General features: G+C 42.3%; 1 protein-coding gene across 1 annotated transcript in view; it reads right to left on the bottom strand.

Annotated features, from left to right (window-relative positions):
- Window positions 1-20720, bottom strand: part of APOO (apolipoprotein O) — a 61534-nt gene that overhangs the window by 17080 nt on the left and 23734 nt on the right. Inside the window, exons 2-6 of the mRNA XM_018570791.1 lie at window positions 19735-19842; window positions 15753-15872; window positions 6261-6315; window positions 5051-5146; window positions 1738-1829 (exon numbers count right to left, since the gene is read on the bottom strand). Of these exons, the coding sequence (XP_018426293.1) occupies window positions 1738-1829; window positions 5051-5146; window positions 6261-6315; window positions 15753-15872; window positions 19735-19842 (471 nt within the window). The remainder of the gene's footprint in view (window positions 1-1737; window positions 1830-5050; window positions 5147-6260; window positions 6316-15752; window positions 15873-19734; window positions 19843-20720) is intronic.

The following is a 20720-nucleotide window of genomic DNA, read 5'->3' as shown; positions in this document are numbered from 1 at the left end:
GCAACTACCAGCAAGTCTCAGTTTTGTAGCAAGCAAAAAGGAGTGTATCACAGGAAAACAAAGGGAAGGCTCCTGTTTGACAGGTAAGAAGTCCTATTTTCTTGATCTTAGACCATAGGACATCTAAAAGCAGTCCACCTATGAGAGTGGGTACACAGCAAACAAGCCAACAGGCCCACATAACTAACAAGTCAAGGGATGGGTTTGAGAGAGTTGCACCTGGAAGCAGCTTACTACTAAAACTGGCCTCAGAGAAGGCCTGAACATTCACCTGGTACAACTTAACAAACGTCTAATAGAAGTCCAGGTGGCAGTCTTGCAAATCTGGGAAACAGATGCCTGATGCTGAAAAGCCCTGACAGAAGCATTGACAGATGAATGTGTTGTGACAGGGAAGGGTAAAAATGTATCCTGTAGACTATAGGCTCGGAAGATGAGTTACTACATACACCTGGAAATGGTGGAATAAGAGGCAGGGTATCCCCTGGGGGACCTTCAGGAATGACAACGAGAATTTGATTGTTCAAAAGACGCTGTAGCAGAGAGATAAGACTCACAGCACTTACCATATCTAGGCAGTGGAGATACATTTCTCTGGAATGTATGCAGGACAGAAGAACAATGTACTGGATCAGGTAAAAGGGGCAGACTACCTTGAGAAGGTAACAAGTAAAATCGCCACTGCTATTTTTATTATTGCATTTCACCATAATGTAAATCATGCATTTTGGTGTGCTACAGTGCAAGTACGTGTACATGCAAAACAAATGGAACCAAAATGCATTGCACTATAACTGGTGTGCTCCAGTGCAAGTTTTACTGCATGTTACCACAATGCAATGGTGTAAACAGACCCATAAATAAAGCAAAAACTGATCAAAAAGACATAGTTTCAGTTTAAGTAATTATTCACAACCTTGAGGTTCCCCAAGAGTTTTCAGCACAAGAATGTGTAGCCGATCCATAGCACATTATTAGCAGTGCTGCTACTTGTAAACACGAAGTTGTGCTTCGAGAAGCAGGTAAAATAATATGGCATTATATAGTTTGGGTATGTTTGACACTGGAAGTAATCATCTGTGTCCTACAACGAGATCCTATACTGCCCAGGCTGTGCCTACATGAAATGGCACAGCCTGTGCATGCAGCAATAGAAAGAGCAAGTGAAGTGACAAGTGGTTACAAAAAGACACACAAAAACCACTACATCAGTATTGATTTCATTTAACAAGCAGAAAACATTTTGCATTAAAAGGTTAAGCAGACATTGCCCTAGGTTAACAGAAATTATCAAAGCTGGCAATCCAGTTGATTGTGGTAACAAAGTAATATGTACTTTGCTCTAAAGCTCCTTTATTGCTCTGCAAACATTGTACTTTAGGAGAGTAAGTTATGAATATTGTAGAGTATTCTGTAACCATATTATTATAGTACGCTAAACCCATAGTCCCTGTTGCTGTGACGAGCTCAGTGTGTTGCTGGTAAAATGCCAGAAGGGGTTTTGAAGTTTTGAAAATTTCCGGAAGTCACATGAGACAGATTAAAAGAATTGTTACCTCTAGTCAAGTACTCTTAAAATTGAGAACACACAAGGGACCTATACATACTGCACACCAATAGGACCACACACACATACACAAATAGGTTGGACTTGATGGACATATGTCTTTATTTACCCTCAAATACTATGTAACTATAGATATACATGCATCATACATATATACACTGAATTATTACCTTTGCAATTGTAGCTGCCCGTTGGGGGTAATAGAGGGAGGCACCAATTCCCATAAATCCCAGAGGATATATTATTTTCTTTATTCTTGAACCTATTAGAAAACATCAAAGTTAAAAATACTTAAAAAAACAATGACGACAAATGAAAGCCAGTACAAGAATCCACTGATGTTTCTATTCAATATTCTTAAACAATAGGGAGTAATGCGTTCAGGGACTGGAACTTGATTAGTGACCCAAGAACAGAGTTATTATGCAACCACAATCACAGAGATGGCAAGAACAGATATGTACCTTTATATTACTAGGCTTCTAGGTATTTCATGTACTGCATCTTTGCAATAGCATGCAGGACCGCTCCATTTTAAACAGCCCCGATGCTGGCGACGTACACTGTACGTCGTCAGTCACGGAGGGGTTAAAGCACTTTTATTACTTGAACTAGTTCACTGCATTTTAAGTTGTTCCTTCTTTCTCCTACGTACTGTCAAACCATGTAACATATCAATGCAGAGGTGTGGACATTTTAAAAAAAACAACAAAAAAAACTACTTGTCCAAGGACTAAAGTGGGGTCCCATTTTACATGTCCCTCATGACAATCTACTTGTCCTGATACAAAAAATGTTTTAAACAAAACTGTATTTCACCGTGCTAAGAAGCACTTCTCATTGCTTGCAAAATTCAAAATATATAGCGCAAGGCTACGCTGGACGGCATTATGGGATACAGATAGAACACCCATACCGGCGAAGGCAAGTATATCGAGGGGGGGCGCAGATTTGAGCGGGTAATTCCATTTTCCCAAATTACTTGGTAAAGTGAACGTATCCTTTAATGCACATTGTGCGTGTTAGAGAACGCTGTTGGTTTACATCTTTTTAATTTTGATTATTTTTAACTTTTTAAGTTTAATTTATTTTATCACTTTTTGTATTTTGTCACTTCTTTATTTATAATTTTTTTTTTCCACTTAGCGTTATTGCTATCACACAGGGGCTAACAAGTCCCTAAGTCAGGGGCGCCCACTACTTTTCAAATGACGAGCTCAATGAGATCTACCAACGAAAAAACACCTGCATTCAGGGGCGGGAGGGGGCGTGGCGGTGCATTGAAGTCAATGGCACCGCAGCCAGGCCCTTTGCCCACAGTGGGACCGCCTGCACCCAGGCACATTAGTGCCTGTGTTCCAGTCCAGTGCGATCCGCAAAAATGCTGCAAGCACTATGTTTGCAGATCGCACTGGACTGGAATGCAGGCACTGATGCCTGCGTTCTGGGTGCGGGCAATCGCACTGTGGGTGGGGGGCATGGCTGCGGTGTCATTGACTCCAGCACTGTTAGCTACTGGAATGCACTGTATCGCATAGTAAACTCCCTCCTGCGTTCTGAAGTCAATGGCACACCAGCCATGCCCCCCCCTTCCCAGCCGCAGTGCGTTCGTGTGCACCAGAACGCGGCACAAAAATCCCTGCGTTCTGGTCCAGTGCGATCGCAGCGGTTTACCATGCGATACAGTGCGTTCCAGCTAACCGTGCTGGAACGTACTGTACTGTAACTCGTGTGAACAAACTCTAAACACTGTCCTAAAACATTGCATTCTTTGATTCAGGCATTATCTGCGTTCAGGTGCGGGAGGGGGCGTGGCGGTGCATTGAAGTCAATGTCACCATAGCCATGCCCCTCGCCCATATTGCAATCGCCCTCACCGGAACGCGTGGCACATTAGTGCCTGCGATCTGGTTCAGTGCAATCTGCAAAATTATTGCTTGTAGCATTTTTGCAGATTGCCCTGGACCGGAACGCAGGCACTAATGTGCCACGCATTCAGGTGCGGGCGATCGCCCCTGAACGCAGAGAACCGGCCAGAGTGCGATACAGTGCGTTCCAGAGCCTGACTGCTCTGGGAAGCACTGTTTGTGGTGTGAACCGGCTCTAAGGCCTCGTACACACCATCAGTGCGTTTCAGCGCTATTGTGTCCGCATTGGGTCGCAACGCATTGGGTCGCATTGCAGCTAGCTCAGTTTGTTGTGGGGTGCGAGGGGGCACGGCGGTGTGTAGAAGTGAATGGCACCGCAGCCACGCCCTCTGGCCGCAATGCGATCGGCCGTACAGGCTGCTATACAAGTGATCTGAGTGGCTGTACAGCCGCCCAGATCACTTGTACAAAACAAGTGTGGGCTTCCCCACTCTACATTTAAACCTTGCTTGCCCGAAGTATGGTTAAATCTAGGAAAAAAAACACCTGTCCGGGTGACCCCAGAATTGCATGTCCCGTGATTCGGGCGATAGGAATTCCATACCCCTGTCAATTCAATTTCAGAAATATTCAAGCTCAAATGTAAAAATAAAAAAAAAAAAAAAAAGAAGGAAGAGGGTCGGTGTGTTTGAACTCTATGCTGAGCAGGTTGAAAACAGCCGACAAAAATTCTCTTCTTGCATTAAACAGCAGGAACCTTTCTCTTTGTCATCTCATCCTTAATATGTCTGTAATGTGGAGGCAACATTGGGGTGGAGTACAAGCACAGCATGCCTTTAACCGGCATCCTATCATAAGGCAAGGCAGGTGGCACAATACATTATTCTGGATGTATAGTTTGGAAGATCAGCTAATCTGCATACAACAATTACAATTATTGATTTATATTGCGCCAACATATTCCGCAGTGCTGTACAATCGTTTAGACAAGGCAAGTAAGAAACACTGACAAGCATCATTGACATACAGAAACATACTAAACATAATCCAGGAGATCTAGACTGATTGATGGATCCCTGCACCACGTCCCACTAGTATAGATACCCGCAAAACACACATATAACGAGACTTTCAAGGTGCTGAGATAATAAAACCTAATAACAATAAGTACAGTAAAATACTCTTTTTATTGATCGCAAAATGACTGCTAAAAACTTACAGGGCAAAAATCTCAGCATATTACTGTACAGGTCAAACTGACCAACTGAAGGTGCAATTAGCAAATACTTATTGATATTAAGAGATTATACTATTTCAGCAACTTAAAAGTCTCATTATGCATGTACATTCATTCAATAAGATAAAATTGTTATATGTTATTTATTAAAATAAAAACAGCTTTACAAACAAAACAATGTTGTTTATATTGGTGTCCTTCAATAAGGGGGTAAACTCGTGTAAAAAAATAAAATAATAAATGCTTGGGTTTTCAGGAGCAATAAATCTACTTTCTTTATAAGCTGATCTGATTTGTAGTAAATCACAACTTGCAAAGTATATATTTGATTACACCGCAGAGGGTTTGCAAAATATTCTTTACTGATCATATACTGACCTCTTGCAAGGAATAAGCCAACAATTCCCGCAAATCCAATCAGGCCAAGTCTGGGGTAGAATCCGGGGGGTGCATCTTTTAGATATGCATATGTCACTGCAGGAAGAGAGTTACATGAGGAATTCTGTGTTTCTGGTTGCAAGAAAAGTAATTTTTGGATGACCAAAACCTCATTAAGTGATGTTAAAATGAAGTAACATATATGCAAGTGCATGCTAACTCTTTCCTTCGGAATATGCATTAGTATTCAAATATTTTTACATTGTTATACATTTGTCACAAACAAAAGTGACCACTTGCCAAATTTCTTATCTTAAAGCTATCAGACGGAGAAAAATAGAAAAATAACCTTGCAGTGACACCCCCTGCCCCCCCCCCCCACATTGCAAAGGTAAAAAACTTTGAACAGTTTCCTCCATACTTGTGTTGTTGGATGAATCACCGCTGTCAGAATACCTGAATGAAACTAGCAGCCTTGATCAGCTGATCAAGGGATGCCGATAGGAGGGGTGCCGACAGTGGCACCCACGATATGAAAATAATCTGACAGTTGTATGTTTCAGTCTTTCCTTCACTACTTGGGAGAGTCACAGACCTGAAACAAGGATGTACACCTAAGTTGTGAGGACACCTGATATGTACCTGCTTGTTCTAGGTCAGTGCTTTACCAAGTAACGAAGCGAGGATAAGGTTCACATGGAGCTAGCACTTTTCAAAACACGTCAGCAATGGAAGCTCCCATATTTCTATCCTGACATATTCCCTTTAATAAACTCCTGCAAGCAATTTAATGTATGTGTTTATTATAGCTGCTTAGAATTTGGTGTAAGGGCCCGGCTGACACAGTTGATTCTTGACCTTGGAATCAAACGTCCGGTTCTAAAGCTCACACAAAGTAAAGAAAACACCATTATTAGTGATAGCAAACAGCAGCAGATCATACTGATAAAACGCAGCTAAATCTAGGTGTTGTCCTGCCTACAATTGCCTGCATCCGCTGTCCTCTTTACATTTGGCCTACAGCCAGCATGTGTTCTGCAGATTTACAGAAGCTACAATATGTATCTCCAGAAGTGAAAAGCAAACAAGGATTTTAAGCTAAAACATGTGCGATTGTGTTACATGTTAGCAAGAGCTTTCAAACATCCTTTGGCAGACTATGTCAATGAATAATGACATGTGTCTTATTTCATGCATGTAATATACATACCCTTTGAATGATCCACTGCAGTCTCCACCTTAGGTTTGCCCTTTGTGTATACATCCTACAAAAGATGATAAATCATATCATTAATTAAAACTTAATTGAAGTCCCATACCTTTTCTTATCTATAGTCCTATCGTACATGCCTTTCCCTGGTTTTGAACACATGCACTGTTTAAATATGCATTCAAGAAACTTCAGGTTATACGTAATGAGAAAATGAAACCTTTGTTGGCTCTACTTCTGTTTTGGGTCACATGAGAACATTTACTAATGTAGTCCTGTGACTAAAAGTCAGCATATAGTGGACTGCTGCTTGCTATATGCTGACAGTGTAAATATTCAGCTTGCTATGGTAGGATTTCCAGATGTAAAAGTAACTACTTATTTCATTTCTCAAGTTACCAATAAACATTGGATAATCAATACCTGCTCCTGCTGACAACACACAACAATGGATGCCTAATGTGGGTTATTACAGTTCTCAGCAGAGCTTTCACAGGAAAAACTGCTATTGGATTTTGTTTAGTTCATCTCTCCAGTACATATGCATTTTCTTACGTAGCTGCAAACACAGACAAATACTGTCAGAAATTAATTGAGGGGAAATGATCAAAACTGGAGAAGACAGAATCTGGAGAAGCTCTGCACGGTAACCAATCAGCTTCTCGCTTTTATTTTTTAAAGCTTAAAAGGAAAACTAAGTGTTTTTCCCCATAGTTCTCCTATGGGTCACAGGAGGACATAAACTAGCGTCCTCCAGTGACCCAAAGCGGAGTGTAACAGCAAAAGGTTTCCCAGCACACTCACCAGCCAGCATGCAAACAAACTTGTCTCACCGCTAAAGTTAAGGCTGGTTTCACACCGAGGCGTATCGAATATGCGCGTTTGGCGATTCGCGTTAAAAAAACACGCGACAAAAGCGCGTTTCCGAAGGCTACCTGGCTGTATCCCAAAGGATACATGCGGCAAATATGCCCCAAAGAAGCTCCTGTACTTCTTTGGGCGTAGGGCGTTTTGCAGCGCATTCCTACACGCTGTAAAACGCCCAGGTGGGAACCATGCCCATAGGCAATCATTGGTTTTCACATGCTGAGCGTTTTACAGAGCGTAGGAACGCGCTGTAAAACGCCCAGGTGTGAACCAGGCCTAAAAACAGAGGTTTAGATACACGTCTTCTGCAGAAAATGTGAAAGCCACACCGCCTCGCCTCGCCAAGGCACCTCTATATAGTGTAGTCCTAACTCTAAACTATGAGAGTCTCCATCTTGGAGCACATGTGGCAAAAGATAAAATTGGGTGCAGGTTTGTCAGGAGGAAGCCTAGCCTCCTTAAAGGCACAGGGACGGACAAGGGACCACGCACATCACAACGGCAGCTGAGTCCCCCCATGCGTCACTGCACCAAATCAGTCAAGCAAAACACATGACAAACGCACTCATCAATTCGTTACCAGCTTTACAGCAAGGTGCACATGGAAGGGCTTTATACAGTGGTGAGGCGGTGCAGCTTTCACATTTTCCGCAGAAGACGTGTATCTAAACCTGTTTTTAACCTTAGCGGTGAGACAAGTTTTTTTGCATGCTGGGTGGTGAGTGTGCTGGGAAACTTTTTGCTATTGTACTGTATAAAGCCCTTCCACGTGCACCTTGCTGTAAAGCTGGTGACGAATTGATGAGTGCGTTTGCCATGTGTTTTGCTCGGAAGCACGGACGGAATCGCGGCGGAAAACGCGCGATCCGCCCAGCGCGACTGGGGGCCATTAGAAAATAATGGCACCCACAGCGCAATTGGTTCACACCTTGGCGACTCCTGACCGTGCGCCTAGGTGTCGCCTGGGTTTAAACGTAGCCTTAGAGATGATGGGATTATAATCGATTGGATGTACATAACTTGCAGAGGTTCTGTATTGTGAGTTCTAATGTCTTTCGCTGAAGACTCTAACCTCAGCACCCTAGTACACTGACACTAGCGATGTGTCAGTGTACTAGGAAGAACGTTACCAAGGCCGATGGGACTCAAACATGATGGCAAATTACTGCTGGTCCTTGATGAGAGACATTCCACAAGCTGTACATCATTCCACAAGCTGTGACCTCTTCGTCAAAGAAGAGGTCGTTTATACAGATGTAACATCACTATTGTGAATGACATATTTTTCTTATCTTCACAATTCAATTCTTACATGGTAATATGCATTCACTCACATTGATATGCAGTCACTCACAACTTTGTGCTACGGCTCATTAAATGTTTGTTTCATTATTATTGTATATTGTAGCTTACCTTATTCTTGTATGTATGCCTGTATAGCTATTCGTATGAGCATAAATTTGCTGTTTTTATTGAAAATGGAATATTTGATATCTAAAAAACCTGATGTGATAGACAAAAACTGATGCCAGATTTGGAATCAGCACCCCAAAATTACCTTAAAACCGTTGGAATACCTTATGCCAGAAAAAGTGTGTTGACCAGTGTTATTTCCTATCACCACTACTGTCCCTTTAACGCCAAGCATAAATCAAAGGTTTTTTGTTTTTTTTTTTAAAACTGAAAGTTCAAGTTATTCATTAAAATCTGCAGCTGAAGCGACACAAATATTGGTTTAGGCGAGAGAAAAAGACGGAAAGAACCAGTGTGAAAAGAGTGAGGCTATGTAACCATGGTACAAAGAGCTTACGCTCTCAGGGAATAAAGCCTTTATAAATGACTGTTTCCCTTCCTCAAACAAGTGCACGTCATAACATGCTCTACTCAGCCAAACAATTTCTCTCTGATGAGAAGCAATGCATCAAGTGACGGGACTGTGTCATGTATCCAAATGCCTTTCTAATGACTTTATCACAGAAAATATGTGCCGAGATTTCATAATGTGGAAAATGTATTACATAAAGGAATTGGTAAACATGAAGGTGGCTTTCTGCTGCTATTCTACACAGTAAACACTAAACAATCCAAGTGAATGCTATATGTTTTATAGATGTTACACATTCCATCACAAATGTTTCAACTAGGTGATACCACATCTCATCTCCATAACATAGAGCGGAGTGTTTTGTACTCTAGTATGGGAGAACTGGGAAGAGCTGACAACACCGCTTGAGATTTCAATGCAGTAGAGGCAGCGTTGTCAGTTCACAGGAAGATAGAAGCTCACTGGACTTCTAGATGATCAGTGACTCCTTTTCCTGTACTTAGGGCAAGACGTAACATGCGGACATGGCCAGATATTGCAGACATGTACTGACTATGTTTTTAGTTTTACATTTTCTCCAGACAGACACTTTGAAGTGTAACTGAAGCCAAAACCTTTCTTCAGACCCCATTCACACTGAGCTACATCAAGCGCTGATTTGAGCTGAGCGACTTTGAGAAACATTGAGCTACAGTGCACATATTGTCGCGCTACGCAGAGCTACTTTTGGCATAGACTTCGTAGCTGCTACATTGGGCTGTATCCAATCAAAAGCGGTCTTGATGTGACATAATTCCTCTTCCTGTTTCCTGCCTATATTTCTGTGCAAAAGTGACACTTCTGTAGCGCAATGTCGCGCGACATTGAGCTACACCATAGAAGTCTATTCAGCCGAATCGCACAAAATCCGCCGAAAAATAGGTCATGTTCAAGCTAGAGGCGACATTGAGCTGCGAGATGTGAACAGCTTCATTAAAATGCATTGGACAAGCTACATTGGAATGGTGACCGTTACTACTAAAAGTGAAAGAAAATCCCAAATGTTGAGTTGTCACCAGAACAGGAATAGATGGGAAATCTTCAAGTTCTGGTGGCCCTGCTAATCACCACTTGCTTTGAAGTGATTTCCTCTCACTTCCTGTTGTGGCTATTAGACAGGAAGCAATGGGCCACAGATGGGAAAAAAAGCTGACAGGGGTTATAACCCTCCCTTAAGTAGGCTATACACCGTGCGAATTTCCGATGGTATTTGATGAACCGGCTGAAATAAGCACAGTGGGTGCCCCTGTCGGTACACTTCCTCCCGGCATCCCTCAGTCAGCTGATCGAAGGAGCAGGTTGGAAAATCTTCAGCTGAACAGGGCTTGCAAGCTCCATTCATTTACGCTCGTAAGCGTTGATGGAGGAATCTGTTATATTTTCTTCGTTCAACTCGCAGGTTGAATGAAGAAAATATAGCCGTGTATACCCAACTATACACTATCCAAAAAAAGTTTTGGCTTAAGTTTTTTTGTTTAATATGTTTTTAATACACTTTAATTTCATACATTTTACATATTCCATTCTATAAAAAAAATTAATATAATACACCAGAAAAAAAACAAAAAAAACACTAGCATATGTATCTTACCTCCCTCTCTCATTCATTCTCCCCTAATTGCCTCCCAGTTTCCATCATTCATTCCTTCTTTCGAAACTTCCTTTGGAGGAGTAGGAGGAAGGGCATCTTACCCCTGTGTCATTACACCTCTATCCTCTCCTCCGTGTTCTCAAAACCCCCCTCCCCTTATCCTATATTCTCTCCCTAATTCTCTTATGTCTAACCTATCATATACAACCCCCCCTCCCCTTTCCATATATCCCTTTAGTGTCAAACCTATCGTGTACATTCCAAGTGAAAACTAGTCCCTTTTCTTCTAGTCTAATCTCACCTCTCTGTATTTGTGATCCTATTCTACATATACTTGTTTTTTTTAACCTTCAAATCTAGTGTCATGTGCAAGCCCAAGTTTACTTCCTCTATTTATCTATTCAACTTCCCCCAATGTGCTCTCACCTCTTTTTCTTTTATCCTTACCTCTTGTCCTTTTCTTCCACTCCTCCAATAGGCATTCATACTCCTTACTACTTCACCACTCATACAGGTCATATTCTACCTTAATATCTGAGATATCTAATCCGAGGTCTTATCTATATCCTTGGTCATATATTCAGTGCCCCACTGTGGATTCTTTATTTCATTTTGCCCTAGGCTCGTTCTCATTACTCTATCCTTCTCCTTAAGTCTGCCTAAACTCCTTCCGTCTGTGTATATTTTTCCCAATTTCCCCAGATCTTGTGGAATCTCTCTATTTTATCTGAGTCCCTTGCACTTAGCTCATCCATATATTTTATTTCCTCCATTGTACTAACCCAATTCTCTAATGTGGGTGGTACCGTTGACTTCCAACCCCGCGATATGCATACCCTGGCTGCAATCATTACAAATATTAAGATTTCGTTTTTTTAATCTTTTTTAGGGATCCGGGTATTAATGACAATAAAGCCACAAAAGGATATTTTTCCAAATTTTGTGTCTCTATGTCATTATATATTCCAAATACAGATTCCCAAAAAGGTTGCAGTCTAGGACAGCTCCACCAGATATGCAAGTATGTCCCCTCCTCCTGAGTACATCTCCAGCATCTGTCTGTTAAATCTGGATTTATGTGTCTAATACCTTCTGGGCAACTATACCATCTAGATATGATTTTGTAGTTCATTTCTTGGTGGAAGGAAGATACAACGGATCTATGTGTCATATTAAATATTCTTTCCCACTCTCTGTCAGATAGCTCCCCCCTCATTTCTTGTTCCCATCTTTTCATATACTTAGTGTGTCCTTTATCTTCTTCTGCCCTTAGTATGCCATACACTACTGACAAAGTATGTGTGACCGGAGTTTCTGATATACTCAATTTCTCAAATGTAGTAAATGTCCTGTTAAGAGTTTTATGCATCCTAAGGTGTCTTATGTAATCTGAGAGCAGAACTGCCTCCATCCATAACTTCCCATTAATTTGTCTTTCTGGTCGTAGGTTAGTTTTTAATTCTTCTCTGCCTGGTTCTAACACTTGCCACATCCATATATGTGGGGTATTCTCCGTGTTTAATAGTGTGTTTGCTTGCATACCTGGTGGAAATTGAGGGTTACCCAAGATGGGAGTCAAGGGTCCAGGCCTAGATCAAAGGTTATATTTAGTGACCGACTTGTCCCATACTTGTAATGCCGCTTGTACTAGGAGAGGCAGTGTAGGTGCCTGTGGCCTGCACTCTACTGGGAGCCAAGGGAGATTCCTCAGAGGCACTGGGGAAATATCAGTTTCCAGTTTTATTACTCCTTTATCTTGGCCCCTGTGTATCCAGTCCAATATTCTGGATATTAGGATCGCTTTATGGTAGAGTGCAAAGTCTGGGATTCCCAAACCTCCTCTATGTAAAAAAAAGTTTTGGCTTAAGTTGTACTTTAACGAGGGAAGAGTTGATAAGTGCAATATTAGGACCATATGGGTGGATTTTTAGTTTGTAGGTATGGTGCAAACCATTACAGAAAAATCCCATGAAGTGTATCTAAAGCCAAAGCTTTTAGTTTGTGATTTTGGATAGATTAGGGACTGGTAAGATCCTTAGTCAGATGTTCTTTGCTGCTTTAGCCCCTGCTGGGGAGATTTATCCTTTCTATTGGTACTGGGGACAACAGAATTATTAACCTTTAGCTGGCCGTACACTACTTGAATTAAGGCAGATTCATGCTGAATAGGCCAAAATTTGAGCCGTGGGTGGCCCTGTTGGCACCATCTGGCTCGATAAAAGTAAATTTTTCAATGCACTGTTTAGGAGAGAGCCGGGATAGACGAACAGTGACTACAGGCAATCAGATGCAGTCAGTGTTTGGGAATTCAGACAGCCAGAGGGACCGCTGGCATCTGAATACAATAGCTAGAAGGGAAGATTCCTTCATCCACACTGTTTATCGGTACCAAACAAGAGAAATATATGGCAAGTTTAACAATTCTGTATCTAAACAAAAAAGTACTGGCTGTAGATAAACTTTTAATTGTATTTATAGCAAAAGTTTTTTGTTTTAGTTTTGGATAGCGTAGGCAATGGTTAAGTCAGGTTAGTTTTGCCTTTGAGTCATGTTTGGAAGATTTTCCTTCACTTCTAGACCTATACTACTCACAACTAATAAAACAAGTTTTGGCTGTAGATACAATATAAGGTCAGGCTGACACCATGGTGTATTAAAGGAGAACTATGGGGTTAAGTCTTTTCCCCATAGTTCTCCTTAGGGTAACGGGAGGACACAAATTAGCGTCCTCCCGTCACCCTAGGCTCAGTATACCGCGAGCTGCAGCTCGCGGTATACTGAGACGTCGCAGTATACCGCGAGCAGCTGCTCGCGATATACTGAGACGCCGCAGCTGAAGCGGATCCCAACAATTGTGCCGGGATCCGCCCAGCTGCGTGAGTGACAGCTGGCTCTGCCTATCTAAAAGGCAGAGCCAGCTGTACCCGCCCCCTCCCCCCGTCCATTCCGGCAGTCAGCGCTGGCGGATCGGAGCGGGGAGGGGGGAATGCAGCCCCTCCCCTGTCACGGCAGAGAGCCGTGACAGGATCGAGAGGCGAGCGAACGCCGGTATGTGTTGCTCACCTCCCGATCTACTGAGCCAACCTGTGACAGTCTCATTGTCACTTGTCAGCTAGAACTATGAGGTGAGGGAAAAGCACTCACCTCATAGTTCTCCTTTAAGTGTGCTACAACACAGGATCACAGCACGCTAAAAGCGCATGAAAATACGTTATCATTACAATCTATGAAGTTATCACATCAGTGCATTGTTACAGAGGGCAGCGTTTTGCGGTTCTGAAGACTTCTGCTAGTCTCACCCTGCACATATAATTACTATCTCTATCTGTATGATCGTTCTCCTCAATTATATTGTTCCTGCTCATTTACTGATGTCACTTATTTTCTCATTTTGTTACCAGTTTGTATTTGCACTTTATTCTCAAACCTAATAAAATCAATGAAAAGGAAATATTCTGCTTGCTGCATCTTTTGTGAGTTTCGGTAAAAATGCATTATAATAAATAGTAACGCTTGGAAAACAAATTATGCATTTTAATTAGTGTGTTTTTCAAGTCACATGTCCTATTTCCACAAACACAGAGACAACCTACAAAATGGGGACTCCGCTCTCCATCCTGACTGCTCCGCCTGTCAGAGGAGGCCGAGCGGGGTGGTGTGGGAGGAGAGCTCGGCCGCAAAATAGTTGACAACTACTATTATTATCGATTCATTGATTAGTTGGTTGCAGCTCTATACTTTTGTTCCCCATGGTCCCTGTGCATGTTGTAAAGTAGTTACCACTCCAAGCTCACTCCTGTGATGGACTAAAATAGTTTACTAACTTGTAGGGATGCACCAAAATTTCAGCCGCTGAAACATTTCATCCGAAAATGGCACTATGTGCAAAATGGCAATAGTAACAAAACAGCAGAAAATTCAGTGCATTCCTAGCTTCTCTCCTCCCCGCTGGGCACTGGCCTGTCTCTCCTCCGATCCCTGCTGCTCTCCCTTGCTTGTGTCGGAAGGGGCAGCAGGGATCGGAGGGGACACAGAACGGTGCCATGCGGGGAGGAGACAGCTGTCAGTTGTGACAGAAGGCCGAGCTCTCCTCCCACACCACCCCGCTTGGCCTCCAATAGTTGTCAACTATTTTCATTATCGATTAGTTGGTTGGATCCCCTAGCTCTCTCCTCCATGCTGGGAGGAGGACACAGCAAGCATTTGGTTGGTGCAAAAGCCAGCCTGCTATTGCAATTTGAAATGGCCAATAGCAGACTGGTTATTGCACCAGCCTGCTACGTGCTGCATTCACATTCAGTTGCCGTCTGCAGAATCTTGCCACTAGCAGCCGTCATTTCCTGACTGAAGCTATTTAAGTGTCATGTGCTTACGATACAATTATTAAAAAATGATAAAAAGGTGGGAAAAAGTCATTTTTCGTTTCAGCCTGACAAATTCTGCTGCGGGAGGTGTGTTGCAGTGCCATTCATTTGGATGGCACCTCAAACTCGCCTCCCACCCACAGTGTGATCGGCCTCACTGGAACGCACGGTACCGGTATGCGAGATTGCAAAAAATGTGCATGCTGTTTTATTTTTTTCTCTAGGAAGAAAGAAAGGCTTGCAGTTTTATTTTTAAGTAAATGTTGTGTTTGTAACAATGCATCTGTGTATTTTATTTTAAATTAAGGATGGTATTTTTTTTTTTTTATCCGATTAATCGAAAAAATAATCGGCCAACTAATCTATTATGAAAATCATTAGTTGCAGCCCTACAAAAATTAGCCACCCTCCAGAAGGAAGGACAGTGTCAGCACCAATGCAGAGATGATTTGAGGGTCTACAGCCGAGTGACACACATGTAAGGTACATGTGATAATAGTTAAGGTATTTGAATGCATATTTAAGATTTAACTCCTGAGTTTAGTGTCACTTTAATGAGGCTGTAGATATTACAAGACATCTTAGTTCACGCAGAATATTCAATGTTAACCTGCTCTCTGGAAGCATAGACTCGTGTTGTTTACATGCCGTGAGTTAAATACCCAATGTTCTCTCAGGAACTAAGAATATCCTTTTAGTTAAACAAAGTCTTTGTTATGAAATAACACACCGCGGGGATGTTAATGTTTGACAACACAACCACTGTTTGGGAACATGCAGACTGACTTGTAAAATATATAAAATACCTGACACCAGCTAGTATACGGAGCTGCAGACTGTCTGAGCCATGAAATTCCTTCTTCCAGTTCGGTCGGCTTCTCTTCAACAAATCTGGCTTCTTGCACTGGGGTGGAATACAGAGAAAGCTGCAAATTTGTAAGACAAAAGATAAACAAGAATGACATCCGGTGAAAAGCACGGCAGCATAAAATAAAACTTTTTTCAAACTATTCAAAATATTGGGAAGTTCAACAAAATAGTTCAAGAAAAACTCTGGGCAAAACTTTTTTTTAAACCCTTGCAGTGGGGCTACCCCCATACTGCAAGGGCTAAGTGCTTGTTTTTGTCTTGGTGCTACAATAACAAAGTTATACTCACCTGACCTCTGAGCCGGCTGGTTGTTACAGTGCTCCCGCAGTGATGGTATGTCCCTCAGTGTCCTTGCGTTTATTAGACGTGATTACACAAGGATTCTTAGACCGCTGGAGCAAAGGGAGAGGGAAGCTGGAAGGACTCCAAAGTTTGAGCAAGTATATTATTTTTGCACCTAGACAAAATGAGCACTTAAGTCTTGTAGTGCAGGGGTAGCCCCACTGCAAGAGTTAAGAAAAGTTTTGCCTGGAGTTCTCCTTTAAAACGATGGTTTAGATGGTTTAACAAGCTCAGTGCCCGCATCTCTGATGCTTCCAAGGAGCGGAACTAGTGCGGGAATTAGAGCAGTGATATATCCATTTAAAGACTACTTCGCAGTATTGCTATAATATGGAGTCTAGTGCCTGTAACGGCCACCGCCGCATACCTAAGCTTCGGGTGCCAGCCGCGTCTCGGATCGCCGCTGCGTTCCACGGTGGAGCGCACGCTCGTCACTTCCGGGTTCGAAGGCCGGGTGCGTTCCACCTTGGAACGCGGAAGTGCGCCGATTCGTTAGGCGGCTCCTCCCCACACCCCTACAGCAGTATATAAGCGCCCAGACGAGACAGCATGGCGTTCCACTATTGAGCCAGAACGCCTGCTGTCTCCTGGGACCCTCCTATGCCTCCACAGTACTTAGACTGCTACCCTGACCGGAACCGGACTCCAAAAGGACCCACAGCTTGTGTTCCCAAACCAACCCTCACAACAGCAAGTATTTAGTGCAGTTGCACAACCTTCCATAGAGACTGTATCCATTACTAGCTACTTGCTTAAAATCTTGCTACTAAAGTTAAAGCTGAATCTTGCTGTAGTGAATCGTGTCTCTCCCAACTGTTAAGCTCTATATCAGACTACCTGGTGCTCAGAGTTAGGGTTTATGACGTAATAACCCCACTCTAAAACCAGCGTTCAGTTTAGTTTGAGGCTGTGATGCAAGAAACCCTAACTCTCTGATAATAAGAGAGTGAAACCAGGGTTTCACAGACTGAGAAGCCTCCGCAGTTGCGATCCACTAACCCCTCAGCCTCCATAGGCTTACCATAACAGTGCCAAATCCATGTAACCCGTGCAACATTGTGCAAATAATGCCAACCTGTGTGACAAATTCAATTAGTTCTCATTTGCATCACTTTTTGAATATGTTGTTTTGGCTGCAACAAAGTCATTAAAGTGGAACTAAAGCCAAAAGTTTTTAATAGGTTTGAATAGAGTGGGGGAGAGAGAGGGATTCGATCCCGCCAGGTTTTATATTGCTGTCTTTGTCCCTGTTAGGGAGATTCATCCTCTCTATTTGTCCTTGTGACCATTACCACTGAAAGTGAAAGAAGAACCCAAATGACTTGTCACCAGAACAAGAGTAGATTGGAAATCTTCCACTCTACCTCAGTCCTGATGACCCTGCTGACCACCCAGAATTTCCCCCACTTTGGAGGGATTTCCTTTAACTTCTTGTTGTGGCTGTTGGAAAGGAAGTAAAAGTGAAATGTCCCAAATGGGACATAGGTGACAAAAAAGCTGAGGGGTTAAAACCCTCCCTTACTCTATCCAAAACTAAAAACAAACTTTTGTCTTCATTTCTACTTTAAGAATTCCTTCATTTCCGAGATAAGACCAATATTATGCTGGAGTAATTCTGGCAAGTCTTCGCACACCTTCCACATTTGTCACACGGAGATGAGACACACATCTAAACAGACTGTGCCACTCTTTATGAATTCCAGGGAATGTATTCTGACCTCAAATGATCACTATATTATTGATAAACAGATGCACTTCTAAGTGTTAATGGACTTTTGACAGTTTGAGATTGTCACACTCTCCCACGATGATTTATACGGACTGGAGTGAATAGGCAGCATATAAAAACACAGGTGGTAACAAAAGATTTTTTTTATTAGCTTTTCTACAGAGGAAAACAATGCAGTGTGGCTGAGGTGTGTCTAAAGGTAAAGGAATTTAAGGAAAGAATGTTCTTGGTACCTTGAAAGAATTTCACAAACTCAGAGTTTTGTTTATTTGTTTTTTTTTTGGCTTAAATGTACACTGATCAGCCATAACATTATGACCACTGAGAGGTGAAGTGAATAACATTGATTATCTTATTACAATGGCAACTAGAAGTGGTGGTGTGGGGGGGGGGATATATTAGGCAGCAAGTGAAAATTTAGTCTCTGAAGTTGATGTGTTCGACGCCTAAAAAATGGGCAAGCATAAGGATTCGAGGACTTGTGATGGCTAGACGACTGGGTCAGAGCAACTCCAAACCTGCACCTCTTGTGGGATGTTTCCAGTCTACAGTGGTCAGGAGCTACCAAAATTGGTCCAAAGAAGGAAAACTGGTGACAAGGTCATGGGCGGCCAAGGGTCATAGATGCACATGGGTGGCAAAGGCTGGTCTCTGTAGAACAATCTTATCGAAGAGCTACTCTAGCCCAGATTACTGAAAAAGTTAATGCTGGTTCTGATAGAAAGGTGTCTAAATGGGCATGTGAGCATCAGTTCTAGACTACAGAGCAACAGAAAAAGGTGGCCTGGTCTGATGAATCAAGATCTTTTACATAACGTGGATGGCTGGGTATCGCTTACCTGGGGAAGAGATGGCACCAGAATGCATTATGGGAAGAAGCTTTGGGCAATGTTCTGCTGGGTCCTGCCATTCATGAGGCTATTACTTTGACACGTACCACCTACCTAAATATTCTTTCTGACCAAGTACACCCCTGTATTCCCTGATGGCAGTGGCCTCTTTCAGCAGGATAATGTGCCCTGCCACTTTGCAAAAATGGTTCAAGAATGGTTTGAAGAACACAAGAATGAGATTGAGGTGTTGACTTGGCCGCCAAAGTCTCCAGATCTCAATCCAATCAATCATCTGTGGGATGTGCTAGAAAAACAAGTACAATCCATGGAGGCCCCAACTCACAATTGACAGAACTTAAAGGATCTGCTACTGACGCCTTGGTGCCAGATAACACAGCATACCTCCAGGGGTGTAGTAGAGTCCATGGCTCAAGGGGTCAGGGCTGTTTAAGTGGCAAAAGGAAGACCTACTCAATATTAGGCAGGTGGTCATAAACTTATGGCTCGTCGTTGTATATTTTTGTATTAGAGGGTGCAATTTAAAAATGAACTATTGGTCACTTATATATTGGGAAAGTTCTGTGCAAATAGGGAATTACACAGACAAATACAACTGCCCAAATAACTTAACGAATTGTAACTTCTCTCCACACTAAACCCCCCCCCTTGCTTTAGGTTTTGGCAGAACCAGGATAATAGCAAGATTCCACACCAGCAATTCAGATAGACAGAACACTGGAATCAGAATCTAATGGCATGTTTATTGGTCCAGTCTCATGACAGCACAAAGTACAAGAGTTATCATGAGATTAGAACAACCAGCATCAATCAACATCCAGTTGGATCCCGATCATGCCGACTATTTCTTTTCCGAGCAGCTTCTAAATTGTATTTGAGATGTTTTTGCATTCCCACGGACTGACAATTAAGCAAATGTCCACGTACACAAGCTCTAAAACAAGCAACTGACAGTGCAACAATATTGTATTTTCATAAAAAGAACGTCATTTTTACCTCTTCCAGTTTCACGACTCTTTTGGGCGAAGTCTTTGTTTCACTTTCTGCGTGCACATGAAAAGCAGCAAAACCCAGACTGGCAGGCAAAGCTGCCAATTTCACTGCCTGGCAAAGAAAGAGCTTAATTAGTACAAACATATGAAACAGCTACTGTTTAAAGCTGAACTGCAGGCATCAAAAGTACCACTCAAAAGCTACAAACGAATATAAATCCACCACCTTTTCAAGGCACCAAATACCCTTGCAAACCTAGTTAATGGATTGTTAAAGCAGCAGTGACATCATCATCGTTTGTCATCACTGCACTACATACTGCCTACAGAAAACTACAGGAGATACAAGACCAGTCACCCTGCACAAAGAGAGACAGTAGCAGTGACTGGTCTTTATTACATGAAGTTCCTGCACAAACTTTTATAAAGCATGAAGTAGAGCTGTATATTAGCTGCAGTTAAGCACGTCCGTTCAGTCTCACATCTCGGCCACGCCCCCAGAGCTGTATATATAATGAGAAATACTGTCTATGGCTATCTCTAAATTATATTTACATACTATACATGAAAACAGAATTTTTAAAAATATTAACGCACATTTAAAACATTAACTTTCATTAGCTGTGTGGGTGCTGCTGTCGGCACCCTTTCACCCAGCATCTCACAATCAGCTGATCAAAGAGCCGGTTTGAAAATTCTCAGCCAAACTGAGCTAGCAGCCAATGAGCTGCTAGCTCCATTCGGGTATTCCGAAAGCGGCTACTGGCTGCTGTCAGAATACAAAGAAAACAGCGGGGGATTCCTCGTAATCATTGATGGAGGAATCTGTTCTATTTTATTTTTCATAGAACATAGAAATAGAACTGTTCATACCCAGCCTACTACAATGTCTAAGCAGAGGAAACGTTTCACCGCACACCAAGAACCAATTATATATTTGTTTTCCCCAGAGTTCAGCTTTAAGACAGCGAGAGTCGCCAAACAATACAA

The sequence above is a fragment of the Nanorana parkeri genome, unplaced genomic scaffold, assembly GCF_000935625.1.
Source record: "Nanorana parkeri isolate BGI_ZX_2015 unplaced genomic scaffold, ASM93562v1 scaffold1597, whole genome shotgun sequence".
NCBI lineage: Eukaryota > Metazoa > Chordata > Amphibia > Anura > Dicroglossidae > Nanorana > Nanorana parkeri.
The sequence above is the reverse complement of the archived record's forward strand: the minus strand, read 5'-3'. Positions and strand labels throughout refer to the sequence as shown.